Genomic DNA, 22441 nt, shown 5'->3' with positions numbered 1-22441 from the left:
CAAAACTGTCCAAGGCTTCTAGGAAGGTTCTAGAATGCATCTTCCTCAACTATTGAACAATTACACTTTAACCCTTGTACTTTTAATTAATTCTATTAATCCTAATTAATTTCTGATTAATTATTAATTAAATATTACTATTTATAATTAATGTATTATTTTTATAATATATTAACAAATCATTTATTTGATTTCTAATAAATTTATTAACCATATAATAAATTAATAAATTAGTTTTTCTCTCTAAAAGTTATCTATTTAATTATTAGGTTTGAGGGCAACCCAAAATGAGTGTGCTACAATCAATTCAAGTTTTATATCAATTATAGTTATGAACTTAGACACCCAATCTAGGAGCTCTAACACCAAATGGTGACAAATCGACCACAACAATTTTATAGTAAATAGAATACTACATCCTAGTATAAATCGACAATCCTAAAATCAAATGTTAAGTAAAGTATTATGATAATGATTCAAAGAGAAGAAAGATAAAATTAAACCAAGATTTTTATGTGGAAACCCAACTGGAAAAAACCATATGCCGAAAATCATTTTACTATATCGATTTACGTTACAATGTTTTTGAAAAATAATATGATGAATAACAAGAAAGATAATCCTCTATTTTTAAGAGAGACTTGGCATTAAAATATGTATCAAAGCGAAAACTTAGGCATTAATGTTTATCTATAACGAAATTCTTCTTAATTAAGCAAGGCAAATAAACTATTCAATTAAGAAAAATGAGATAACTTCCTTATTAAGAAGAATACTTTTGGTGTCACGCTCTTTCAACATGGTATAGATGTAGTCATTCTACTACCGATGGATGCATGAATGTCAGACATCGTGCCTATTACAATGGAATATTGGGATCTCTTGTTTTTATTGTTATGATTTTCCAATTGTGGTTTTAGTCCTCTTTGGAGCTCCTTGTTAGTAAATAAACTCTTTGATTCTACCTAGGCTTCGGGATGTTGGGTGTGGGTCGATAAGAGTTGCCAAGGGATTCAACATTTTGGTGTTCGGACAAAATGATGCGACCGAACGTTCGCACAAAAAAAATACTTCACTTGTTTATCGGATAAAATTAAACGATTATTATGACTGAATATAAAATATACTTGACAGATGATTGCTATTTGGGAATATTTTCTGAGTATTTTATTTTATTAAAAAATATAATTTAAAATATTTTATTATGTGTATTCGTTCTCCTTATAGTACGATTGGATCGCACAGTATCATTCATCCACATTGCACGTCGTATTGCAAGAACACGTGAGAACTTGCCTCCACGACTTTCTACGCGCACTGCGTACAAATACGCTAAAGCGTACCCATGCATCATTCATCGCACTCTCTCCTTTAAAACTTGTACGTTTCCTTTCCATAAATACCTCGATTTGAGAAATTTCAATCACAACTCCGTCAACGCAAACCCCTTTCGAATTCCACATATTTTCAAAACCCTCTCTCTATACATTTGTTGCAGTTTCCGGTGACTGTTCTTGTTAGTCGGCGTTTCTCCGTTGAACATTTCTGTTATCGAGGAAAACCCTCCGTTTCTCTTCTATCTGATATCTGATCTCATATCGAGCTTTTACAATGTCGGTAAGCATCAATCGTATCGAAATATTAATGTACCTGTTAATCTACGTTATTATCGACGATTTTGCTTGCTTATTTGCAGAGCTTAATCCATTATTTTAATTGATTTAGTGTAGATCTGTTTTTGTGAATTTGATTTTTTTTGAGCATTTGAAATGCTGTAGATTAGTCAAATACGAGTCAAGATGGTTGAGAACTGCAAATTTGAGTGTTGGCTGATTCAATAGATCTAAATTTTTACGAGACTAGATAATCAACAACGCATCTTTCAGTTTTCTTCGACTCTTTGGTGATTTTAATGTGTTACACATGTATTACTCGCTTTTCCTTTCTCAGAATAAATAACTACGGAAACTTAATGGTTGCAAATCGGTCCAAATCGCTATTGATGTATTTGCTTACCACAAGGATCAAATTTAACAGTTATGATTACGCATATTACATGTTATGATTGAGATGATTTATATGAACAGAGGCTTATCCATTTAAATACTGTTTAACAAGTCCAGTTTGATCTAGAAAAAACGGATGATATAGAATTATAGATGAAAAGTCTATGAAAATTGATCTAGAAAAGCATAATAGATCAGAGCATTGGAACATCTTGAACAAGCGTATAAGTATACTATACTGGATATGTGCTGGGAAATGTTTGTTTCTTTACTTGTTGTATGTGTAGCGATGTAACATCTTTCACCATTGATGCATCAGGTTAAATCTGTTAAAGTTAGCAATCTTTCACTAGGTGCTTCTGAGCGAGATGTAAGAGAGTTCTTCTCCTTTTCTGGAGATATTGTATATGTCGAGACAAAAAGGTTAGTAAACTAGATGGCTTTAAACTTCCCTTTTTCCCTTTCTTACAACTAACACCAATTCAATCCTCTGGTTGCAGTGATACCGAGCGCTCCCAAATCGCATATGTCACCTTCACAGATTCTCAAGGAGCTGAAACCGCTGTTCTTCTTTCTGTAATTCACTTCTCTCTTTACATCTAATCAATGATTATACATAACACACCTTCCACATGTGATTGATCCATTTGTGTTGTATGAATCAGGGTGCAACAATAGTCGATACAACTGTCACTGTAACTCTAGACCCAGAATACCAGCTTCCACCTGCTGCAACTGCTGCTTCTCCAGTAAGACTAATTTCACAACCTCTTTTCCACCAATAAAATATTTTTCACCCTTAGAGTCTTGGAAACTTTCTTGTAGCCATATGGAAGCAATGCTCCTGTTAGAACCGATTCTGCTCTACGAAAAGCTGAAGATGTTGTCACCAGCATGTTTGCAAAGGGTTTCGTATTGGGTAAAGATGCTGTTGGGAAAGCAAAAACCTTTGATGAGAAACACGGTTTGACTTCCACAGCATCTGCTAAAGTAGCCTCATTGGACAAGAAGATTGGGTTCACTGAGAAAGTGAATGTTGGGACTTCTATTGTGAGTGATAAAGTGAAAGAAGTTGATCAGAAGCTTCAGGTTTCTGAGAAGGCTAAATCAGCCTTCACAGCTGCTGAGAACACAGTAAGTAATGCTGGATCTGCTATAATGAAGAACAGGTATGTGTTTACTAGTGCTTCATGGGTAACTGGTGCTTTTAATAAAGTGGCAAAAGCTGCTGGGGAAGTAGGGCAGCAGACTAAAGAGAAAGTAGAAAAGGCTGAAGATGAGAAAAGAAAAAAAATGGTGGATGATTATGCAGAGGTTCATTTGTCTGAGTCACCAACTGCTCCGGATGTGAGTGAGCAGCAGCATCATCCTTCAAAGCCTGCACCTGTTACAGGTTTGGTTCTGTAGGTGCCCGTTTTATATATACATTTTTATTTTTATTGGGGAATTGGATTTTGTATGGGAAAATCGTGTGTTTCACCCATTGTCGTGTGGTGATGATACAACTTTTACATCATTAGATTGTTGCGAGACTTCATTTTTATATCATCATTCGTCGTGAATTTGAATATATCTAAATTTGAAACACTTGGTGGTTGAAGTTTTTTTTTAGTATTTAAAGGCCTTGGGTTGTTTTTTCCCCCTTATATAAGGGTAAAGTGGCAAAATGCTTAATGATGGCTGTCTTTATGGGTAAAGTGGCTAAATGCTTAATGATGGTTGTCTTTGTTAAGGTGTGTTTGTTTTTTCAAAGTGAAAATTTATAAAGTCTAAGGACCATAAGTTAGATGACAAATATAAAAGAACATAAAAAAATATTTAAATATATAACTAAAAACCATGATAAATTTGGAAAACTGTGGAAAAAAAACAATAAATGAATATAAAAATCTTTATTATAATAAATGAATAGTTTTAATCTTTTTTTATCAAGTATCATTTTAATACAACTCTTCATTAATATTATATTATTTGTCAATTAGATATATTAGACAATTCATTTTAAAATTTAAATTTAAATTTTCTAATTATATATTAAATTTGAAGTTATAATAATTTTAAAAATTCGATATATTTCTTAATTAATAATTTATTTAAAACGACTTATTTAAAATAATTGATTAATAATTATAAATTTTTATTATAAAAATTTAATTAATTTTATAATCAAGTTTTTATGGGTTATAAACTAGTATTTAAATATATAACTAAAAACTAAGTTAAATTTGGAAAACTATGGAAAAAGCCTCGCTGCTTATCAAATTCAAAGGCTATCTACAAAACATTACATCACAATAAGCTTAAAAAAAATTTAAGTTATTTTATACATACCAGCTGTATGATCATTTTATCTTAATATTTTAACAAATAATTTTCACTATATTTATCAATTATAACATGAGAGAAGTTGGGATGAAAAATAAGATGGGCAAATACTCAAAGGGTTGATGTGTTAATAAATTAAGCCATGTTATTTGGTTGAATCTTCTAAGTTATTATCTTTTGATTAAGTCAAAAGGAAGCGTCTATAAATGTCCAATTTACGTGTTGGACTCATTAAGCAAATTAAGTTAAAAGAAAATGTCCCTTGGTTGAGAGATTTTGGGTGAGTTTGTTTCTTTTAGGCAACTTTAGAGAAAGTGCTGTAACTGTGAGCGTGACTTTTGGGATAAACTTCTCTCATTCACATGAATTGCGAGTGGCTTTGATTTTGATGTGAGATCCCCTTTACTGGCACAAAATCGTAACTCATAACATGTTCTCATCTTATCATATTGTGGAGCGAGCTTTACCATGTTATGGCAATTGCTTTAACCGACTACTTTTGTATTTGGAGATAGTGATTTTGTAATTGTAATTTTAATGACTTATAGAATAACAAAAAGAAATAGTTATCCCGAATGACAAAAGTATATTCTTAGGTTGTTAATTGCATTGTCTTAACTTTTTAAAACAAATATAATATTCTCTTTGATGAAAGGTTAAATGTTTTTTTCTAGTAATCACATCTTTTATAAACTAAAAAAACATTGTAAAAATCTAATTACCAGGCTTGTGTTCGATTGGTCTAACTTTTATTGTGTAGGAAGACTTTGTACTTGTAGGTGATAAATGAGTTGAATAATGTGTCAAAATAGATTATTTATATTTATATATAATCTGGGTTGTGATGGGTTCATACTTCACCATAGGGTTAGGCATTGGTGGATACCCGATCAGAATGTGGGGCCTGCTGCCGAAATTGATATTGAAACAAGTTTTAAAAATTTCTAACACAATATTTAAGTATTTGTACAACTTTGTTTTCATATACCAAAAAAGATGTCTTGAACCAACAAACACATATGAAGAGTAAGCCAGATGCTAATTTAAGTGCATGAAACTATAGATACTTGAATTAGAGAAAAATAGCAGCCTTATATGGTGTACAATATGGCTTTTTTGTTTTCATGGGTTCAATAAACAAGAAGTAATAAAACTCTATCTAACATGACAATAGTGAAACAAAAGACAACTAAAAAGCCTGTAGGTGCTCGGTGAGATCAATTCTTTGTACCTAGTTTTAAAACCGGTTCCACCACTATATAATATGACGTAAAATTGAATTAGAGATGTTTCTCTTTCTAGTATTTATCCTAAGCCGTTGTTTTCATAAGGGTTGGATCGTCAAAATGGTTGGCCTAAAAACGGTTGGATCGTTAAATCGTTAGACTTTGGATGTTGCTAATAAGACACCCTTTGAACACCCCATTGACCACATTTTAAAATGTCAACCTATAATTAACTATTTATAATCAGTTTTTTTCGGAAAACAATGCAATTTTAACCTATAAAAATATTTCAAAATTAAATTAAGGTATCTATATGGTAAAATGGGATGTCTTTTTAGCTAACCCCTAGACTTTTGATCCACCACTTTTACCTTACGTCATTTTGTATACTCCACAATGTGCTTACCTCCAATTCAATATCACATCACGTTCACTATATTTTTATCTACCTTAAGAAATACTCCACGTCACCACTTTTATATTAGTAAAATTGAAAGGAATTAAAGAGAGAAAAAGACAAAGAGGAAGAGACAGATTGTGGTGTTCATGGAGCTACTCACTTCACACCACCATAACAATGTCCTTACTTTTGTTTGGGATGGTGTTCATGATTGTCATATAAAACATAAAGTTCTCACTTCACATACATACTTAGTGACCTTATGGTTTGTAGAGTTTAATTTTTTTAACAAAATTTATTTTATAAATAATTATATTTGTTTTATTCGAGAAAAAAATCATCAAAATGCATAATTATTTTTCTATGCATATAGATAACGAGATTAACCTATTTTAATTTAGAAATTGGCACTTAAAATGATTTAAATTATAATATTTTTCTAGTTAAAAGTTGCACTTTTGTTGAAAACTGCATTAAAAGAAAGTATATTATGACAACATGATAGTCTTCCAACCATAAAAGTTGTATTTTTATTGAAAACTGCATTAAAAAAATATTATGACAGCATTATAATCTTCCAACCATAACTCTAACACAAAAATCAGAATTAAACTAACCTGATTCGAGGCTCCACAAAAAGATTGACTCAATTGCCTATAAGTTTTATGTTTGCATTTTCCCCGATCTATAGCCACACGACCAAGGTCTTTATCGTCTGATACTATGTTAATCTTTTGAACTTAACTCAAAAAGAAAACTCAATTGCCTATAACTTTTGCTTTTACGTTTCTTTCAATTTCTTATCATTTTCCCCAAAATTTAGCCAGATATTATTAAAAAAGTGTATTATTTAGAAGAAAAAATGAATCTTTTGATGCATAGACGATTAATAGCAAATTATTGATGTATTGTTTTCGAATCATATTACTATAGTTCTAATAATAACTAAACAAATGATCAATACAACCATATATTAGTATTCTAACGTACTTTTATTAGTATAATCTTCAATAATATTTGTCATTATTATTATTTTATTTTAATAACTTTAACTAAATAATGTATAATTATTTCTGCTTTTTGAAATACATTTAACATATAGTTTAAACAAAATGAAATATATGTGAACGATTACCGGTTTCTTGTCATTATTTAAGAAAAACCATTTTTTTGTTATTTTCTATTTAAATAAATAAAAATAATGGTTTCTTTCTTCGGAAGAATAAAGTGATATGTTAAAATTATAACTTACTTTTACTTATATAATCTTCAAAAATATTAATCATTAAAACAATTAGAATTCAATTAATAATATTAATCATTAAAACAATTAGAATCAAAAATATAATCATTAAAACAATTAAAAATAAAGTGATATGGTTGTCATGTATGTAATATTAGGTATAGAACCATCTAAATTGACTCCATTTTAATTAAAAACACAATTTTTTTCATTGTTAACTTCTTCTTATTATTTTTGAACTCATATTATATTTTATTTTGGAATTAATCCCCCAACATCTATATATAGACTTGGAGAATATATGGTTGTTATGTACTTAATATTAGGTATATAACCATCAAAAACTACATAATTTTAACAAAATTCAATCAAATATCTCTACCATATTTACTGTATCCTCTTTTAAAGCTTATGTTAGACTTTGTATATATTTTTATGGAGTTTTATAAGTTTAAGTGTGCACCAGAAACCGTGTATAAGAATATTTTACCAACTACATGTAGTTCGATAAATTGAAATTTATTACAAAAAACTATAGTGAAAAATTGAAATTGTTCGTTAAAAACCCGAATAAACCGCTTCCTATAATCCATAAAAAAAAAAGAAAAAAAAAAAAAGACAATGCAAGTATATATAAGGTATGTATCGGAGGAAGTTATGAAGCTTCTACTATAGATCTAATAAAAAATACATTCGAAATATATAGATGTTGGGGGATGAATTCCAAAATAAAAAATAATATGAGTTCAAAAGCAATAGGAAGAAGCTAACAATGAAAGAAAATTGTGTTTTTTAATCAAAATGAAGTAAGTTTAGATGGTTCTATATTTAATATTACATACATGACAAATATATATATATATATATATATATATATATATATATATATATATATATATATATATATATATATATATATATATAAAAAGAGTTTTAACAAAATGATATATAATTCTTTTAGCTATTTAAAATCCATTTAACAAAATAAAATATATAAACAATTACTGGTTCTTTTTTATCCAGTAAATAATTACCAGTTTATTTATTTATTTATTGTCAAAAGTAAATGGTTTTTTCATATGTTCGGGATTCCTGTGATTTCCATTCCAACAAAATCCAAAACACAACCAAATATACGCGATGACAATCAAATTTTGATTTGAGTTTTTAGTCGAAGAAAATTGTTAAAAAAATCTCAATATTTTTTAAAAAGTTACACTTTAATCATAATATATATTTTTTAACATAAAAGTCCTGTTTATGTCATGTTGGCTTAAGTTTAAAAAAAAATACTTTTTTTAATAAGAAATGAGGTATTATTGTGTTTTTATAAATAATCGGTACTTTTATATCTAAAAAAAATTTAAAGACTAAAATGTGAAAATAACAGACTTGATAATTTCCTTTAGTTCAATCCGTCAATATTTTGGTTATTCCTGATTTGGGTTTTCGTCAAACTCCGAGAGCATTTGGTCTTCAACGAATACAAGAGGAACGTTTTGCAGAAGAACAAAAGCCCTAATTTACATTTGTCGATAATCGAGTAAGTTTCTGTTATTTACTCCTCTATTTTCCGTTAGTGTCTAGAGTCATAATGTCTCTGTCTCCTGTTATGTAATGAAAATAGGTCATCACTTGATTATTATTGGCTATAATATTTCCTGATCGATTCCTAAAATGTTATGTAAAGTTGTTGGGATTGTTTAAAGAGGAATTTAGTTACAAGTTAGTATCAGTACTTCAATAACAATGAAAAGTTCATCAATCGTTTAGATGGATTGAATTCCATCGCTCGTTTATTCATTTTAACCTAATTTCGTGATAATCTCATTGTTCTTGTTATCATCATCATCTTCATCCTGATCAACCTACTTTCCCATTCAGTCATTTTTTATTTCATCTCAAATCATGTCAAATTATGCTAATTCGTCTTCTTCAGATCCTTCATTCGATCATTAGCCATGAGTATTGCACTCTATGTTAGGAACAAGTTAAGCTTCATTAATTGCGGATCTGTTAGACCTACATCCATATCTCCTTTGTTTGACCTTTGGCAACGATGTAATGACATGGTTATCTCATAGATTTCAAAAGCTTTGTTTTGTCCAGAGACATTGGTGAAAGTGTTTTGTATATTGAAACATCATAGGAGCTTTGGTCTAGCAAAGGGAGCAAAGCTTCATCAATTTGAAGCAATTAGTTGGTTTTCTTCATACAAACGTTCATGAAATCATATGTTGTGATATTTATCCTCAAGCGAAATATCTTCCTCATAGCCATAACTCATATATTTTTTTTAACTCATTCACCATTGATATATGTGGATCTTATTGAATTTCCACATACAATGGGTTTAATTACTTCCTCACCATCGTGGATGATTTTAGTCAAAACCACTTTGACTCATCTTTTATCTACAAACATCAATGCTTTTCCTGATATTCAAGGCTTTATTGAGATTGTTAATACTTAACGTTTACAGAAATGGTTGTAGGATAGGATTTACAGTAAAACTACTACAAAAGTAGAAATGGAATTGGCAGACAGGGCAGTTGGGTTCATTTTAGCAAGCATCAGTGTGACTGTTTTCACGTATTACTCCTTTTGGGTGATTGTACTGGTTAGTTTTTGCTCAAATTTGTTAATTTCTTCATTTTCTTTAATTACTTCAAATTTAAAATTACCATATGATTTTAAGATCTTACTTATTATTATATTATGGGTCTTTCAGCCTTTTGTAGACTCGGATCACTTTGTACACAGTTACTTCTTACCCCAAGAGTATGCAATCCTGCTACCTGTTTATGCTGGTGTCTCTCTCATTTGCTTCTTATCTGTCTTTATTGGATATGTCATGCTTAAATCCAACTCCAAGAAGAAGAAAGCCTAGTTCAAGTTTTGCGATCTAGTCTTATTTTTCTAGTTTTGCAGAGGAAATATGACATGTTTTGGAAAAATATAAATATATGTGTGATCTCACTAAATACTAACTGTAATTTCTATTCATTTCTTTAGACGACGCATTCACTTTGCCAAAAGCATTTCAGTTTTAATTTGAAATTCAAAGTTATAACATTGTTTTATGTTACAAACAGATACAAAGGGAAATATTGAAACACAATTGTTATCGGAAAAATGGCAACTAAAAGTAATTTGGAATCTTATACATGACTGAGTTAGACCGGTTTCCTAGGGCAATTCTTGAATGATAATGATGAAGAAGGCTTTCGTGATTCATTTCAACCAACCATATTTTTGTAATGCATACCAAAAGAATTATTCACAATGATATAAGTATAATTCAAGCTAAATGCAACACAAGACCATCTTGTTCATCATGATGCAACAAAATCAACATAAAGGAGGAGATTTCCCCTTGCTCCATGTTTTGTAATGCATACCAAAAGAAATGTTCAATAAGAACGCAACGATGGCATGTATTTGTTTGGGTTAGCCGGAGAGATCACTGAATTCGTTGGTTGAAACCCATGGGATACCTTGAAATTAATCACTTCTACCTTGTTTGTATTAAAGTGGGTTTAATCTTCGTGACACTTGTGATACCACTTGTTTAAATGAAAGGAAAATTTTCTAACCTGACGGGGAATTGTTGGAATTGACGTGGGATGAGAAGGTTGGAAGTCGTTCATTCCTTTGACCCATATGCGTGGAAAAAGAAACCAATTTTAGGTTTATATACAACTTTTTCTCCTTACCACATACGACAAAATGGTGGGGGCTAAAAGAGGGTGCAACCCACATGTGCCTTTTGACGTGGCTGTTTATGGAAATACGCAAGGTTCGTGACGTGTTGTATGCACATTTAGCACTTTAGAGTGAAAACCGTAGTTCCGAAGTCGTCAAAGTGTGACTATGGTTTGTCAATTCTTTGGCATGGTCATGTGTTGTGTTCTGGTTGGGCTGATGTTACATGTCTCCCCACTGCTCTCTCTCTCTCTCTCTCTCTCTCTCTCTCTCTCTCTCTCTCTCTCTCACATTGCTATCGGAACCAATGAATTTTGTACATTAAAATCTAGGTTTTACACTTACACTTGCAACAAATAAGCAACATACAAACTTTGAGGACAAGATTCCAAATTCATAATGATCATATTGGTGGAAAATCATCAACAATGTTGGTTTTAATTAATATTGCATAATATTTAAATTTGTCCGTTAACGATACAATTCTATTTCTACTGTTTCTTATTAGTAAAATCTAGATGGGTAAATTATTTTGGAGATAGAGTTGTTTTTTATTTTCATTTATAACATTTAATATAAAAATTGTTTATTATTATTATTATTTGATTAACAATTAACTTTTCAAGATTAATTAATAGTTTCAAAACATCATTCAATTAAGAATGACAATTTTTCAACAAGAAGCGACACACAAAATGCCCCGTTTATTATACGGGTCATGTTTGGTTTGCCAGATACATTCATGACATAAATAATTATGTCAGTATAATTGAACATTGATAGACAGGTCATGTATGCGTGAAGGAGACACGGGTTAAGGTTGAAGTACATGACATGAATTATTATATGCGTTAGTGGTACACACCTTTTTCAAAATACAACTTGCTTGTATTAATATTTTGATTCCCTATCTACTATGATATTTGTAAAAACTAAAAAGCATCTGGCACACACCTTTTTCATATAAAACATTACAAAAACTGTAAACGAATAGATCAGTACTCTTTTATATCAAAAAGACAGACGGGTAAATCCATGCATGATGGGGAAAGGGAATCTAACATTAATTTGGTTCCAAAAGTAGCTATATATGAATGAATGATGCTTACTAGCAACAAAACAAAACAATGCAAGCAAGGAATTCGAGCCAAACATGAACAGATTATTTGAATGTGCCCCATCATATCATCGACTTCACCAGATCTATCTTCATCTCTGCACATGTTTCTTAGTTCTTAATTATCCACGATAAGTGACCTATACTCATGAAACAAACAACCATGAAACATATTCACAATGCATGCTTTATAATGTGTATCATCATGTATGAAAGTTGAAGAGACTTTAATCACCGATATGGAGATTCTAGCCCCTTTGTCAATAAGCTACAACGATCATCTGACAACCAATTACAAAACAAAACCATTCAGTTCTATATATATATTTTACTCATTAAGTTCACTTTTTAATTTCTTTTGTCTTCGATTTCTCTATAAGGGGATATATCTTTGGGTTGAGAAACATACAAGTTACAAATCATTCATGTTTATAAATTGATACAAAACAATTCAGATGCTCATAACTCAAACCCTTCGACCTTGGGACTACTAATCTGACCTCATTGTTGATAACAAATCTGAACACAAGATGAAGAAAAAAACACACCTACCCAACAGACAGAAAATTTTACCTGAAAAGGAAAATAAGGGAAACCCATGGCCGGAATGATGATGTTTCAGGAAAAAGAATTATCAAAAGCGGCTGAAGTGATTGCCCGAGAGAATTCCTGGAAGTTGATCCGTCCATCGCCGTCAGTATCCGCCTCTTTGATCATCCCCGTCAACTCCTCCGCCGTCAACGCATGTCCCAGCTTTGCCATAGAGTGAGCCAGCTCTGCCGCCGTGATATACCCGTTACCGTCGCGATCAAACATCTTAAACAACTGCTTCATTTGGTCGTCTGTGTAGGGAGACTTCGCCGGAAGAAGCTCCGGCGCTACCAGCGCTACGAACTCCGAGAACTCCACCAAGCCGTTGCTGTTGGTATCGGCTTTCTGTATTAATGCATCGAGCTGGTCAGGGCTTGGTGTAAGACCTAAAGATCGTAACAACGAACCCAATTCGAGTTGTGTGAGGCTGCCGTCGTTGTTCCTGTCAAACGATCGGAATATTTCCCGGAGCTCTCCCAGTTGTTCGTCGTCCAGTTTCACGGCCTCCTTGTCACTGCTCATTTCCGTCGTGTCTGAAAAACAATCTAAAATTTCATGGCAAACAGATCTATACAGATTACAGATGATGATGGTGGATATAGGGATTCGAAGAAAGAATTTATCCAACAAACATTCCACGAAGCGATTACGATTACTCAGATGAGATGAGTCTGTATCTGGCTATCTGCATTGGATTTTGGAATTTGGAATTTGGAATTTGGAACTGGTAGTTAACCTCTCCATATTTAATGGATCGATTGAATTGTGGACACGACCATTGGTTGACGTATTTTTATTAAACAAATTCAATTTTTAATAATAATAATAATAATAATAATAATAATAATAATAATAATAATAAGTCTGTTGATATAGTTATTAATTTTAAATTTTTGTTGGAACTATTAAAAAAAAAAAAAAAGTTAATAGCAAAGACAAAGCGGCGGCAATCGCGTGAAGCCGGGCACGTCTTTTTGGCCTTTCAACCGCTTTCTGAAAAATTAAAAGTTTCCACAACAAGGGTAGGATGGTTGCGATCCTCTGCATCACCTATTGCTATAATCCATCTGCCACCTCTTACCAATGAGATGATGCCACATCAAATTTTGATTGTTAATCAACCTTTGACTTTATAATTTATTGAGTTATATCCAAAACTCAAGAGACTTGAAGAGTCTATTGAATTGGTACTTGGTACAGTGTATATACCCACTTAATAAAAAAGGATCCAAAAAGATAATTTAATTTAATTAACAAATAACAAACGTCTATGTTTGATGCTAATTTGACTTTTAAAAAATATATATAAGTCGTAGTAGGTAGCATGTTAACATCTGTGGGAATCACCTCACAATAGTTTAACCCAGACTCCTGCCCAAATTTGGTTGCCGTCCTAGTGACTAAAGAGACTTCGAGTTGAGGTCCACACGCTCTTTTGAAATTACAAATCATCCTTGGAATAACGTCTATGAAATTACAAAATCACCCTCGTGAATATTCCAATCACTTCGAGTGTTTGACCCCCTAATCATTTTGACCAACTATCATATTGATTTTTAAGTGTCCAAATCCATTTCATGCAACTTTTGTGGACTTCCATTCTCATTCATACGATGTGATGACAAGTCATGTTACGGAGATGATATATGTATATATGTTTTGTTCTAGAATCTATATTGTGATTCTTTTTCCAAATATTTTAATTAGAAAATTTGACACATAAAGGTGTTATACAAGGCAAAATGAGTTTACATATAGCAAAAGAGCTTGAAGTAATTCACCGTTAAAAAGTAATACACAACACAATTTACATATGAAAGTAAATAAACCTATTACACCTTTCAACAACATCCATACTTATTTTCATCTCTATCGAATAAATATATATATATCAATTTTTTATAAGCTTTGAAAACCTCCTCCTTAGATTCATTCATAAAAGCTTCAATTTCTGCAACAATTACGCCCTGAATCTCTCGAGGGTAAGGTTATAGCTTTAAGCATATGTAAAAATTAAAAACAATGGGGATTAAGTTTAATCTAATACCTGATAATTAATCCAAAAGAGGACTTCCTTCTTTAGCAAGAACAAAGAGTCCACCATCACCTCTGGAAATCCTTAAATCCTTGTCCAAGTATGTGGTTAAAAGCCAGGATTTTGTTCTTTCACCTGGGATTTGAATCTTAAGAGGAGCTTGACCTGAAATGGCACCCGCTAAACTTGCCACAGCCTCTTGCAAAGGGTTCAGAGATTGCTGTACAGCTGACAAATTTATATTTTGACCAAAAATGTCAACACTTTCCGGAAGGCTTACATTTGACTTTATCTTTGGAGGCTGAAAGCTCCCTTCCTTAAATTCTACCTAAAAAGATCATGAAATATTATAGATTTAACTTAAATTTCAACAAAGAGTAAATTGGTCATTTTCAATGCATGAAGCAATATATTGAAAATAACTACATTTGTATTGTAAAAAAAAAAAAAAAAAAAAAGGGTACCTGGATTCTTGAGGGACTTCTGATTTCAAAGTTTGCAGATGCAGTGGAGGTGAAAGTAGCAAAAGGGGTAGAGAATGTGATGGAATTATCAATGGTAAGGGTGGTGGTAGAGATTTGTTGACAAATCTTGTCAACCTTCAACAATGGAGTTGAGCCCACAGCCAGAAGTGGTAGTAGCTCAGAAAATGCAGTGTACCTGTTAATTGTTATGTGTTATCACACAAACAGAATATGTTTCAGAACACAACAAGGGCAGAATGGGAAATTTAAGAAATTATGAGGAAAATGGTTGGAGAAAGAAGTAAACATGCTTACTAAAAATAAATAATTAATTGATGATTGGACAGCCTCTTGTAAACAAGGTTAAGTGAAGCAAGTGAAGTAAGAAGAAATAGGTAAATGGGGAAGGAACTTGAATTACATGGAGAGAATTCTAAACGAAATAAGCATACATCATTTGAGAATTTACTTAGATGTCTATGTCTAATTCTAATAAACAATAGGCAGCCATCTTTTGCATTTTCTCACAATAAGCTACCAACTGTCCTTACTTCTTTGCTTTACACTCATAGTCCATAATTTCTAATACAACAGTTCTAGTTTTTGGTTATCTCAAAATATAAGTGCAGCGTAGACCTTTCTTGGATTTAATTGACAAGTGATGGATTGAGAGATCGATAAAGCCAGAGCTGATGCATTCTAATCCGCAAAATCACAGCAATTGCAACAAAACACAATATCAAAAAGATGATACGAACGAAGGGTTTCAGTGTGCTTACAGCAAATTCCAGTTACCATCAAGAAGCTCCACAGCATCCGTAGGCGCCGGCGTCGGATTAATCGCTTCTAATTGAGTCACCAACTCCATAATCTCCGCCCGTTCCTCTGTCGACGCACGGAATCCGAGACCAGTCCCGTAAACACTGTCAACCAAACACCTCTTCAGCTCTTCAATTTTACCATTATCCTCAGCTGCAGTCACTTCCACAGTTTGACTGCCGTTACCGGCAACAACAATTTCTTCCTCCGGTTGCTGTGTAGCACCGGTTCCCCACTCGTCTTCATTTTGGGGAGGATCTGAGGTTGACAATCTCGTCGGTGGTTCATTTTCCGGCTCAGATTTCTCTCCCCATTCGTCTGTGACCGTGGGTAACTGCGACCCGTCTGATTCTTCGTCGTCGTTGACAGTCTGGTCAGTGGCGTTCCATTCAGGGGTTGTTGGGGGATTGTTTGAGGAGAACCGAATGAATGCCGATTTGATTCTTCTTTGGCGGATTGAAAAAGATAGAGATATAGGGGGAGAGTAGTGGAGCATGGAAGAAGTAGCCGTGGTGGTGGTGGCCGAGTTCTCGAAGAGAAGTGATGGGTTGTGGGAGAAGAGGAGAGACATTGTTGTTTCTGGTTCTGGTGAGCGTGGGTCTCCCGTTCCATGTTATTCATTTATTTATCTCATATTAAAGATTTTTTTTTTCGAGAAAATGACAAAAATAGTCATTTATTGTCATTTTCATTAATGACATTACAAAAATAGCCAAAAAAAAATTGAAATTACAAAATTAGCCAACGATTTCGCAGATGGAGAAATGAGCTTCTCATCTGCGAAAGTACAAGCACCTAAATCACAGTTGTGCTTTAGGTACTTGTACTTTCGCAGGTGGTTTTAATTTTTTTTTTTTAATATTTTTGTTGTATATATAGGGGTAATTTCGCAGATGGAATAGGTCCATTTGCGATTTACTCTCACTCTATCTGCGAAATCGTGGTATTTTTTGTATTATTTATTATTATTTTTTTAAGTTTGACTATGAAATGAATTGGTTTGACTACGAAATCATGTTGCTATATAAAAAGTTTTGTAGAAAAAATATCATTTTGGTTGTTATTTGTTTAGGAACTCTCTCTACAATTTGCTCAAAAAATGATTGAATATTTGGTTTGTCTTGTAACCGGTGGGAGATGACAAGTTAATGGAACTAATCTGGAATACATATGTCCACAGGGAGGTATTTCTGAACTTGCTTTGATATTTTCTGAGTATATTAGTTATAGTGATTTTGTATCTTTGGTAAGAAGCAAAATTGGTTTGTTAGACAAATATAGAATTAGTCTTCGTTTCCACCATCCTGAATTAAATTATTATATAGTTATAGTTGAAGACATGGATGTTAGAATGTTGATAAACGTAATCAAATGTAGTGGAGGAAGGGCTGTGAAAGTGTTTGTGGTGGTTTATGAAGTTGAGGAGGTTAATGGGGGTGGTGAAATTGGAAACCAGCTTGTTGGTAATTTATGCAGTTATAAAGGGAGCAACGATCTGATAGGTACTTTCAATACTCCTAGTGTACCTCAGTTTCATAGTGTTGCTGAAAATGTTAATGTTAGTTATTCACCTATTCACTATGTGGATCCCGAGAATTACAAGTCTGTTGGTGATGATGATGTTGGTACATATCTTAATCATGTGGGTGGTCGTTGTGATGATGTTGCCGAACAAGAAGTTAAACTTATGAATAGACGTGTGGTAGATAAAACTAAAAAGAAAAAAAATCAAGTCAAAAAAATGAAAAAAATCATGTTTACGGGCATTATGTTGATGTTGGTGATGTATGTTTAGATATAACCGAGCTACAAAGCAATTCCGATAGAGATGAGTTGGGTGATGAAGTTAAAGCTAAGTTTCCCGATAACCTTTTTCACGGTATGCCCCCTGTACCAGCATGGTCAGTTGATATTAATGAAGATATCCCAACACAGATGGTAGACATGAATCTTCAAAAGATTCAATGTGAGAGTATATTTAAGAACAAAGAACTTTTAAAGCGATGTATTGGTAAAAAATGTCTTCGAGAAGGTTTCCAGACGAGGACAAGTAGATCCACCAAATCAATGTATGAAGCTGTGTGTGTTTCGAAAAATTGTTCTTGGTTACTAAGAGCAAAAGCAATTAAAAATTCTGATGGACTTTTCCAAGTGAATAAATTTGTTGATGTACACACATGTTCTTCAACATTGTTGCAACCTAATCATCGACAAGCAAACAAATATGTTTTGGGTGAATATGTTGCTGATGTTTTGGCTGAAGACTATAGTAGAGTTTATCGGGGAAAAGAAATTGTTAATGATATGAATGCTCAATTGAATATCAATATCTCATACCATCAGGCATGGCGTGCGAAGCAATATGCATTGTTGTCGTTAAGGGGTACGAAAGAGGATTCTTTTACCAAACTTTCGGCGTATTGTCACAACTTGGCCAAACATAATTCGGGTACTGTCACACATATTAAAACAGATGCTGATGATCGCTTTGAGTTTTTGTACGTCGCACTCGGTTGCTCGGTTAGTATTATCATATCCTAATTTAATTTTTTAATATTTATTTTGGTGTATTTGAATAGATATACAATGTATTGTAGGTACGCGCTTTTGTCAATTTTTGTAAGCCGACCCTAGTAGTAGATGGAGCTCACCTAAAGGGCGAGTTCAAAGGTACCATGTTACTTGTAGTTACTAAGGACGGACAAAACCAAATATTACCGGTTGCATATGGTATATGCAAAAATGAGTGTACCGATTCTTGGACATGTTTTTTTCAAAAACTACATGATTGCATAGGAAATATGCAGGAGCTTACAATTATATCTGATAGGTCTCCATCTATAGCAACATCCGTTGCCAACATTTTTCCTCACGCTCATCATGGAATATGTGGTGTCCATTTGTATTTCAACATAGTATCTAGATTCGGCAAGAGTAAGACGGTTAAAGGAATTTTTTGGGAGGCGTGTAGGGCGTACACAGTTGATGCTTTTGATGCTGCCATGGATGTTATGAAAAAGACAAAAGAACCAGTATGGGAGTACTTAAAAAGTATAAATCCAGAAACCTGGTCAAGGGCACATTTTAAAGGGAACCGATACAATCTTATGTCGTCCAACAGTGCGGAGTCTATAAATGCATTATCTAGACACGCACGTAAGGTGCCAATACTTATGTTGATCGATTTTTTTCGTGCTACAATGCAACAATGGTGGTTTCAAAGACGTAACTTTGCAGGTATTAAGTAAATTTGTAATATTAATGTTTTATTAGTTTTGATGTTATTGATCTTAACTTCTTCATTTTGGCTGTTTTTTTAGCGGAAGCAACAACAACACTTACCCCTTGGGCGGATGAAGTTGTAAAAGAAAACAAGAAAACTTTTACCAAATGGGATGTTCGCATGATCTCAAATATGAAATGCGAGGTCAAAAAGGGGTAAATAACCCACATATATCAGCGGTATCATGTACCTAAGGAAGGTACGAATCTGCATAAAAACGAACACATATTAGTGATAAGTAAAAACTAATCGAGATACATTACCATGAAATATTATATAACTCAATAAAAGAAGTATGTTATACCACGCAACCTAAAGCCACAAAACATAATTGAAAGCGGTTGGTATCGGTTTTCTTAATGGCTGTGAAGGTATTAGGATTTGTTCTTTGAAGGTTATGCAAGAAAATTGGTAGTTGAGAAAAGGTTCTTTCGCTGTAACTACTCATTTTCAATACCGATGATAGTGCTCTACAATCATCACACAAATGCAATATGAAACAAATGCAATTATAAATAGAAAATATTGTATCTCTATTGATCAAAATTCATAGTTTAACCTTTTAACTTCATAGTCAAACCAGTTCATTTCATAGTCAAATTTCACTGACCGACATGACAATACTACAGAATGTACTTGTCTGCATTTCGTAGTTCAACTTTTTGAATTCATAGTCAAACCAGTTCATTTCATAGTCAAATTTCACTGACCGACATGACAATACTACAGAATGTACTTGTCTGCATTTCTTAGTTCAATTTTTTGAATTCATAGTCAAACCAGTTCATTTCATAGTCAAAAAGAAGTGTCTATAATATGATTTCTTCTATAAATGGGTGTCACTCAGTATGAAAAATTTAACTGAGAAAGTAACTCCGATTTAAAAGAAAAAGAAGGCTAATGGCATACTGCAATTGCGGAGGAGAACGTATCGTTAGGATTTCGAGTACAGCTAAAAACCCAGGAAGATTGTTTTACGCTTGCCCATATTTGGTATCATGTTGTTAACGTCATTCAAATTTAAACTCTCGTGTTTACATCACAAAAATTTATTTTCTTACTGTCAATATTAAATTTAACAGGGACCAAAATACGGGTTTATCAGTTGGGTTGATGAAGAGAAGGACCAATCATCTATGGTAATAGCTAAAGTAGCTAACTCTAATAAGCTCTTTCAAACAGAAAATAAGAAGTTAAAGATAACGTTGGTTTGTAGTTGGGTGTTGTTCTTGGCAGTTCTTGTTTACAAGTTAGAAGCTTTTCAATATTGTTTTTATGGTTTTGAATTTGATAGGTCAATAAATTGTTGTATTTGTAACGTTAAAACAAATGTTGTAGTCGTTCTTATGTTGTATGTATTGATAAGTAATTAGTAGGTCATTAATTTGTTGTAATTGTCGTAACGTTATATTTTTTGCCATCCGTTGAGTAAACTGTAAAAACAAACTAATAATCAAATCCAACATTAATTTATATATATATATACAATTATATAATCCAACTACATAGGACCAAGACTAGACCCCCAAATAATTTTTGCCATCCGTAGACGGAACTCTAAAGCTGCGTTCTTTGGGTCAATAAGAACACGTATTGGTTGACCTGAAACCAATTGCTCCATAAACATACAAACAAAAACACCGAAATCTCCCAAATGACTACTTTGTTGGGGAACATTTTCTTCATAAATGAATTGCATATTCAATGGAATCCTTGGGATGTTTCTCCGGGCCCAATACTTAATCTTGTCCAAATAATTTGCCACCCGACGTTCAAATTTGGAAAAGATTCCTTCAGATTTGAATTTTTCATAAGCCCCTCTACCAAGACTGTCATAAATATGCACTTCCATTGACGCTAATCGTAGTTCCTCAAATAGTCAATGATTAGGGGATGAATGAATCGACAATAAGACCTGTATAAGGATCAGAAAATAAAATTATGTTTATTTACATCACAATACAAAAACATAACAAAAAAACGATATTATTTTCAATATAAACAATTAAGTTCACCGTATCAACATCCCACCAAGCAACCATGAAGTTGGGGTACGTAGCAATACCAGCCATAAACGCCCTCCAGTCCTGTCCTTCTTCCAAAGCATGAGAAACAAAAAAATTTGGAGGCATTATTGTATGTCGGTCGCTCTCAAACCGTCTCTCCATCAATAGTCGGTACCAAATGGTTATATGCTGCACACATGAAAGTTTTGTTATTGACTAAAAAACAATTAACTTTTAAAATAATTAATTAACAATTAATTTACCGCTGACTCCAACCATCCGTCGTGTGTATGCCCAAACAATGAGCTCCAAAAATCTCTATCTAACACGAAATTAAACAAACGATGCTGGACATCATATGAATGAAATATATAATTTTGGATGACAACCTCACCGCCTGCTACGTAAGGTTGCAGGTGCAACATGGAGAAGTCATGAGCAACACCAAAAACTAGAGGAGGAACGGGGCTTGTTGATTTGATATCAACTTTCTTTTTTGTTCTTCTTTTTTGCTTCGGTGTCGTGTGCAACTAAAAACAATATTCAAATGTTTAAATCTATATCTTTCAGATAATTCACATAAACATAAAATCATCAGTTTATAAATAAAACGAATACCTCGGTGTAAGGAGGGCACAAATATTGTGATGGTTTTCGAGTCCTCGGTTTATCGGGTGTAACTTCTTTGCCATCATCATCATCATCAAAATAATCTACAATTCCCGTTATTATTAGTTCGTCTTCGTCCGGCACATCATCATCAAATTTGTTCCCCGCATTGTCATTCCTCTCCTCCCACTCCTACATTAAAAATAAAACTTTATACTTAATAACGAAATACACATAATTTAATAAGCAATAATATCTAATTAAACAAAATATTTATATTAATGTAACTATAAGAACCTCTTTAACTTCACTATAATCATTTACATCAAACACATCATCATCAAATTTGTTCCCCGCATACTCATTCCTCTCCTCCAACACCTACATTAAAAATATAATTTTTTACTTAATAACGAAAGACACTTTATTAAAAAGTAATTATTAAAATCGTAAAGGTAATATCTATAACAACCTATATTTTCAAATATAAAATATGAACACAGGTATTCATATATGTTAATAAAATTTAAAAAATAATGTAGCATGTAACTAACCTGTTCATCATAATTTCTTTGTGACACTATCGGATCATCAAAACTAATGTCGTTCCAA

At 32.7% G+C, this 22441-nt stretch overlaps 4 protein-coding genes across 11 annotated transcripts; 2 read left to right on the top strand and 2 right to left on the bottom strand.

Annotated features, from left to right (window-relative positions):
• The first annotated feature begins 1409 nt into the window (after positions 1-1409).
• On the top strand, positions 1410-3593 carry LOC111884128 (binding partner of ACD11 1). The gene is made up of 5 exons (XM_023880453.3): positions 1410-1617; positions 2326-2429; positions 2507-2582; positions 2672-2755; positions 2832-3593. The coding sequence occupies exons 1-5, from the start codon at positions 1612-1614 to the stop codon at positions 3411-3413; spliced, it is 852 nt and encodes a 283-aa protein (XP_023736221.1). The 5' UTR covers positions 1410-1611; the 3' UTR covers positions 3414-3593.
• A 4993-nt stretch (positions 3594-8586) lies between these two features.
• On the top strand, positions 8587-10275 carry LOC111884192 (dolichol-phosphate mannose synthase subunit 2). 3 transcript variants are annotated; one of them, XM_023880512.3, is made up of 3 exons: positions 8587-8743; positions 9695-9820; positions 9932-10275. In XM_023880512.3, exons 2-3 carry the CDS (start codon positions 9731-9733, stop codon positions 10088-10090), a joined length of 249 nt encoding a protein of 82 aa, XP_023736280.1. In that variant the 5' UTR covers positions 8587-8743; positions 9695-9730; the 3' UTR covers positions 10091-10275. The 3 variants fall into 3 exon arrangements, with proteins under 3 accessions (XP_023736280.1, XP_023736281.1, XP_023736282.1); XM_023880513.3 differs by having other exon boundaries at positions 8595-8743; positions 9683-9820; XM_023880514.3 differs by having other exon boundaries at positions 8597-8743; positions 9700-9820.
• Positions 10276-11827: 1552 nt separating this feature from the next.
• Positions 11828-13373, bottom strand: LOC111884130 (probable calcium-binding protein CML11). Of its 6 annotated transcripts, none has more exons than XR_002847609.2 (3): positions 12596-13373; positions 12249-12303; positions 11828-12162 (listed from the first exon to the last, which is right to left on the bottom strand). XR_002847609.2 is itself a non-coding variant. In XM_023880455.3 (2 exons), exon 1 carries the CDS (start codon positions 13133-13135, stop codon positions 12641-12643), a length of 495 nt encoding a protein of 164 aa, XP_023736223.1. In that variant the 5' UTR covers positions 13136-13372; the 3' UTR covers positions 11828-12303; positions 12596-12640. The 6 variants fall into 6 exon arrangements, 3 of the variants coding, with proteins under 3 accessions (XP_023736223.1, XP_023736224.1, XP_023736225.1); XR_002847608.2 differs by having other exon boundaries at positions 12258-12303; XR_002847610.2 differs by having other exon boundaries at positions 11828-12120; positions 12258-12303.
• Positions 13374-14339: 966 nt separating this feature from the next.
• LOC111884115 (probable plastid-lipid-associated protein 3, chloroplastic) lies at positions 14340-16535 on the bottom strand. Its single transcript, XM_023880434.3, has 4 exons — positions 15892-16535; positions 15113-15308; positions 14661-14976; positions 14340-14580 (listed from the first exon to the last, which is right to left on the bottom strand). The coding sequence occupies exons 1-3, from the start codon at positions 16500-16502 to the stop codon at positions 14668-14670; spliced, it is 1116 nt and encodes a 371-aa protein (XP_023736202.1). The 5' UTR covers positions 16503-16535; the 3' UTR covers positions 14340-14580; positions 14661-14667.
• Positions 16536-22441: the final 5906 nt, after the last annotated feature.

This window comes from Lactuca sativa, chromosome 3, assembly GCF_002870075.4.
Source record: "Lactuca sativa cultivar Salinas chromosome 3, Lsat_Salinas_v11, whole genome shotgun sequence".
NCBI classification, from domain to species: Eukaryota; Viridiplantae; Streptophyta; class Magnoliopsida; order Asterales; family Asteraceae; genus Lactuca; species Lactuca sativa.
Note: the sequence above shows the minus strand (reverse complement) of the source record. Positions and strands in the feature narration are given on the sequence as shown.

What these genes read in the sequence shown, in the direction of transcription:
- LOC111884128 (XM_023880453.3), top strand. An exon ending in GTATATGTCGAGACAAAAAG is followed by an intron (nt 2,430 to 2,506) that starts GTTAGTAAACTA and finishes CTCTGGTTGCAG; the next exon opens with TGATACCGAGCGCTCCCAAA. An exon ending in AAACCGCTGTTCTTCTTTCT is followed by an intron (nt 2,583 to 2,671) that starts GTAATTCACTTC and finishes TGTATGAATCAG; the next exon opens with GGTGCAACAATAGTCGATAC.
- LOC111884192 (XM_023880512.3), top strand. Translation starts at nt 9,731, where the DNA reads ATGGAATTGGCAGACAGGGCAGTTGGGTTCATTTTAGCAAGCATCAGT. An exon ending in CCTTTTGGGTGATTGTACTG is followed by an intron (nt 9,821 to 9,931) that starts GTTAGTTTTTGC and finishes TGGGTCTTTCAG; the next exon opens with CCTTTTGTAGACTCGGATCA.
- LOC111884130 (XM_023880455.3), bottom strand. Translation starts at nt 13,135, where the DNA reads ATGAGCAGTGACAAGGAGGCCGTGAAACTGGACGACGAACAACTGGGA.
- LOC111884115 (XM_023880434.3), bottom strand. Translation starts at nt 16,502, where the DNA reads ATGTCTCTCCTCTTCTCCCACAACCCATCACTTCTCTTCGAGAACTCG. An exon ending in GATGGTAACTGGAATTTGCT is followed by an intron (nt 15,309 to 15,891) that starts GTAAGCACACTG and finishes AACAATTAACAG; the next exon opens with GTACACTGCATTTTCTGAGC. An exon ending in GAAGTCCCTCAAGAATCCAG is followed by an intron (nt 14,977 to 15,112) that starts GTACCCTTTTTT and finishes TGATCTTTTTAG; the next exon opens with GTAGAATTTAAGGAAGGGAG.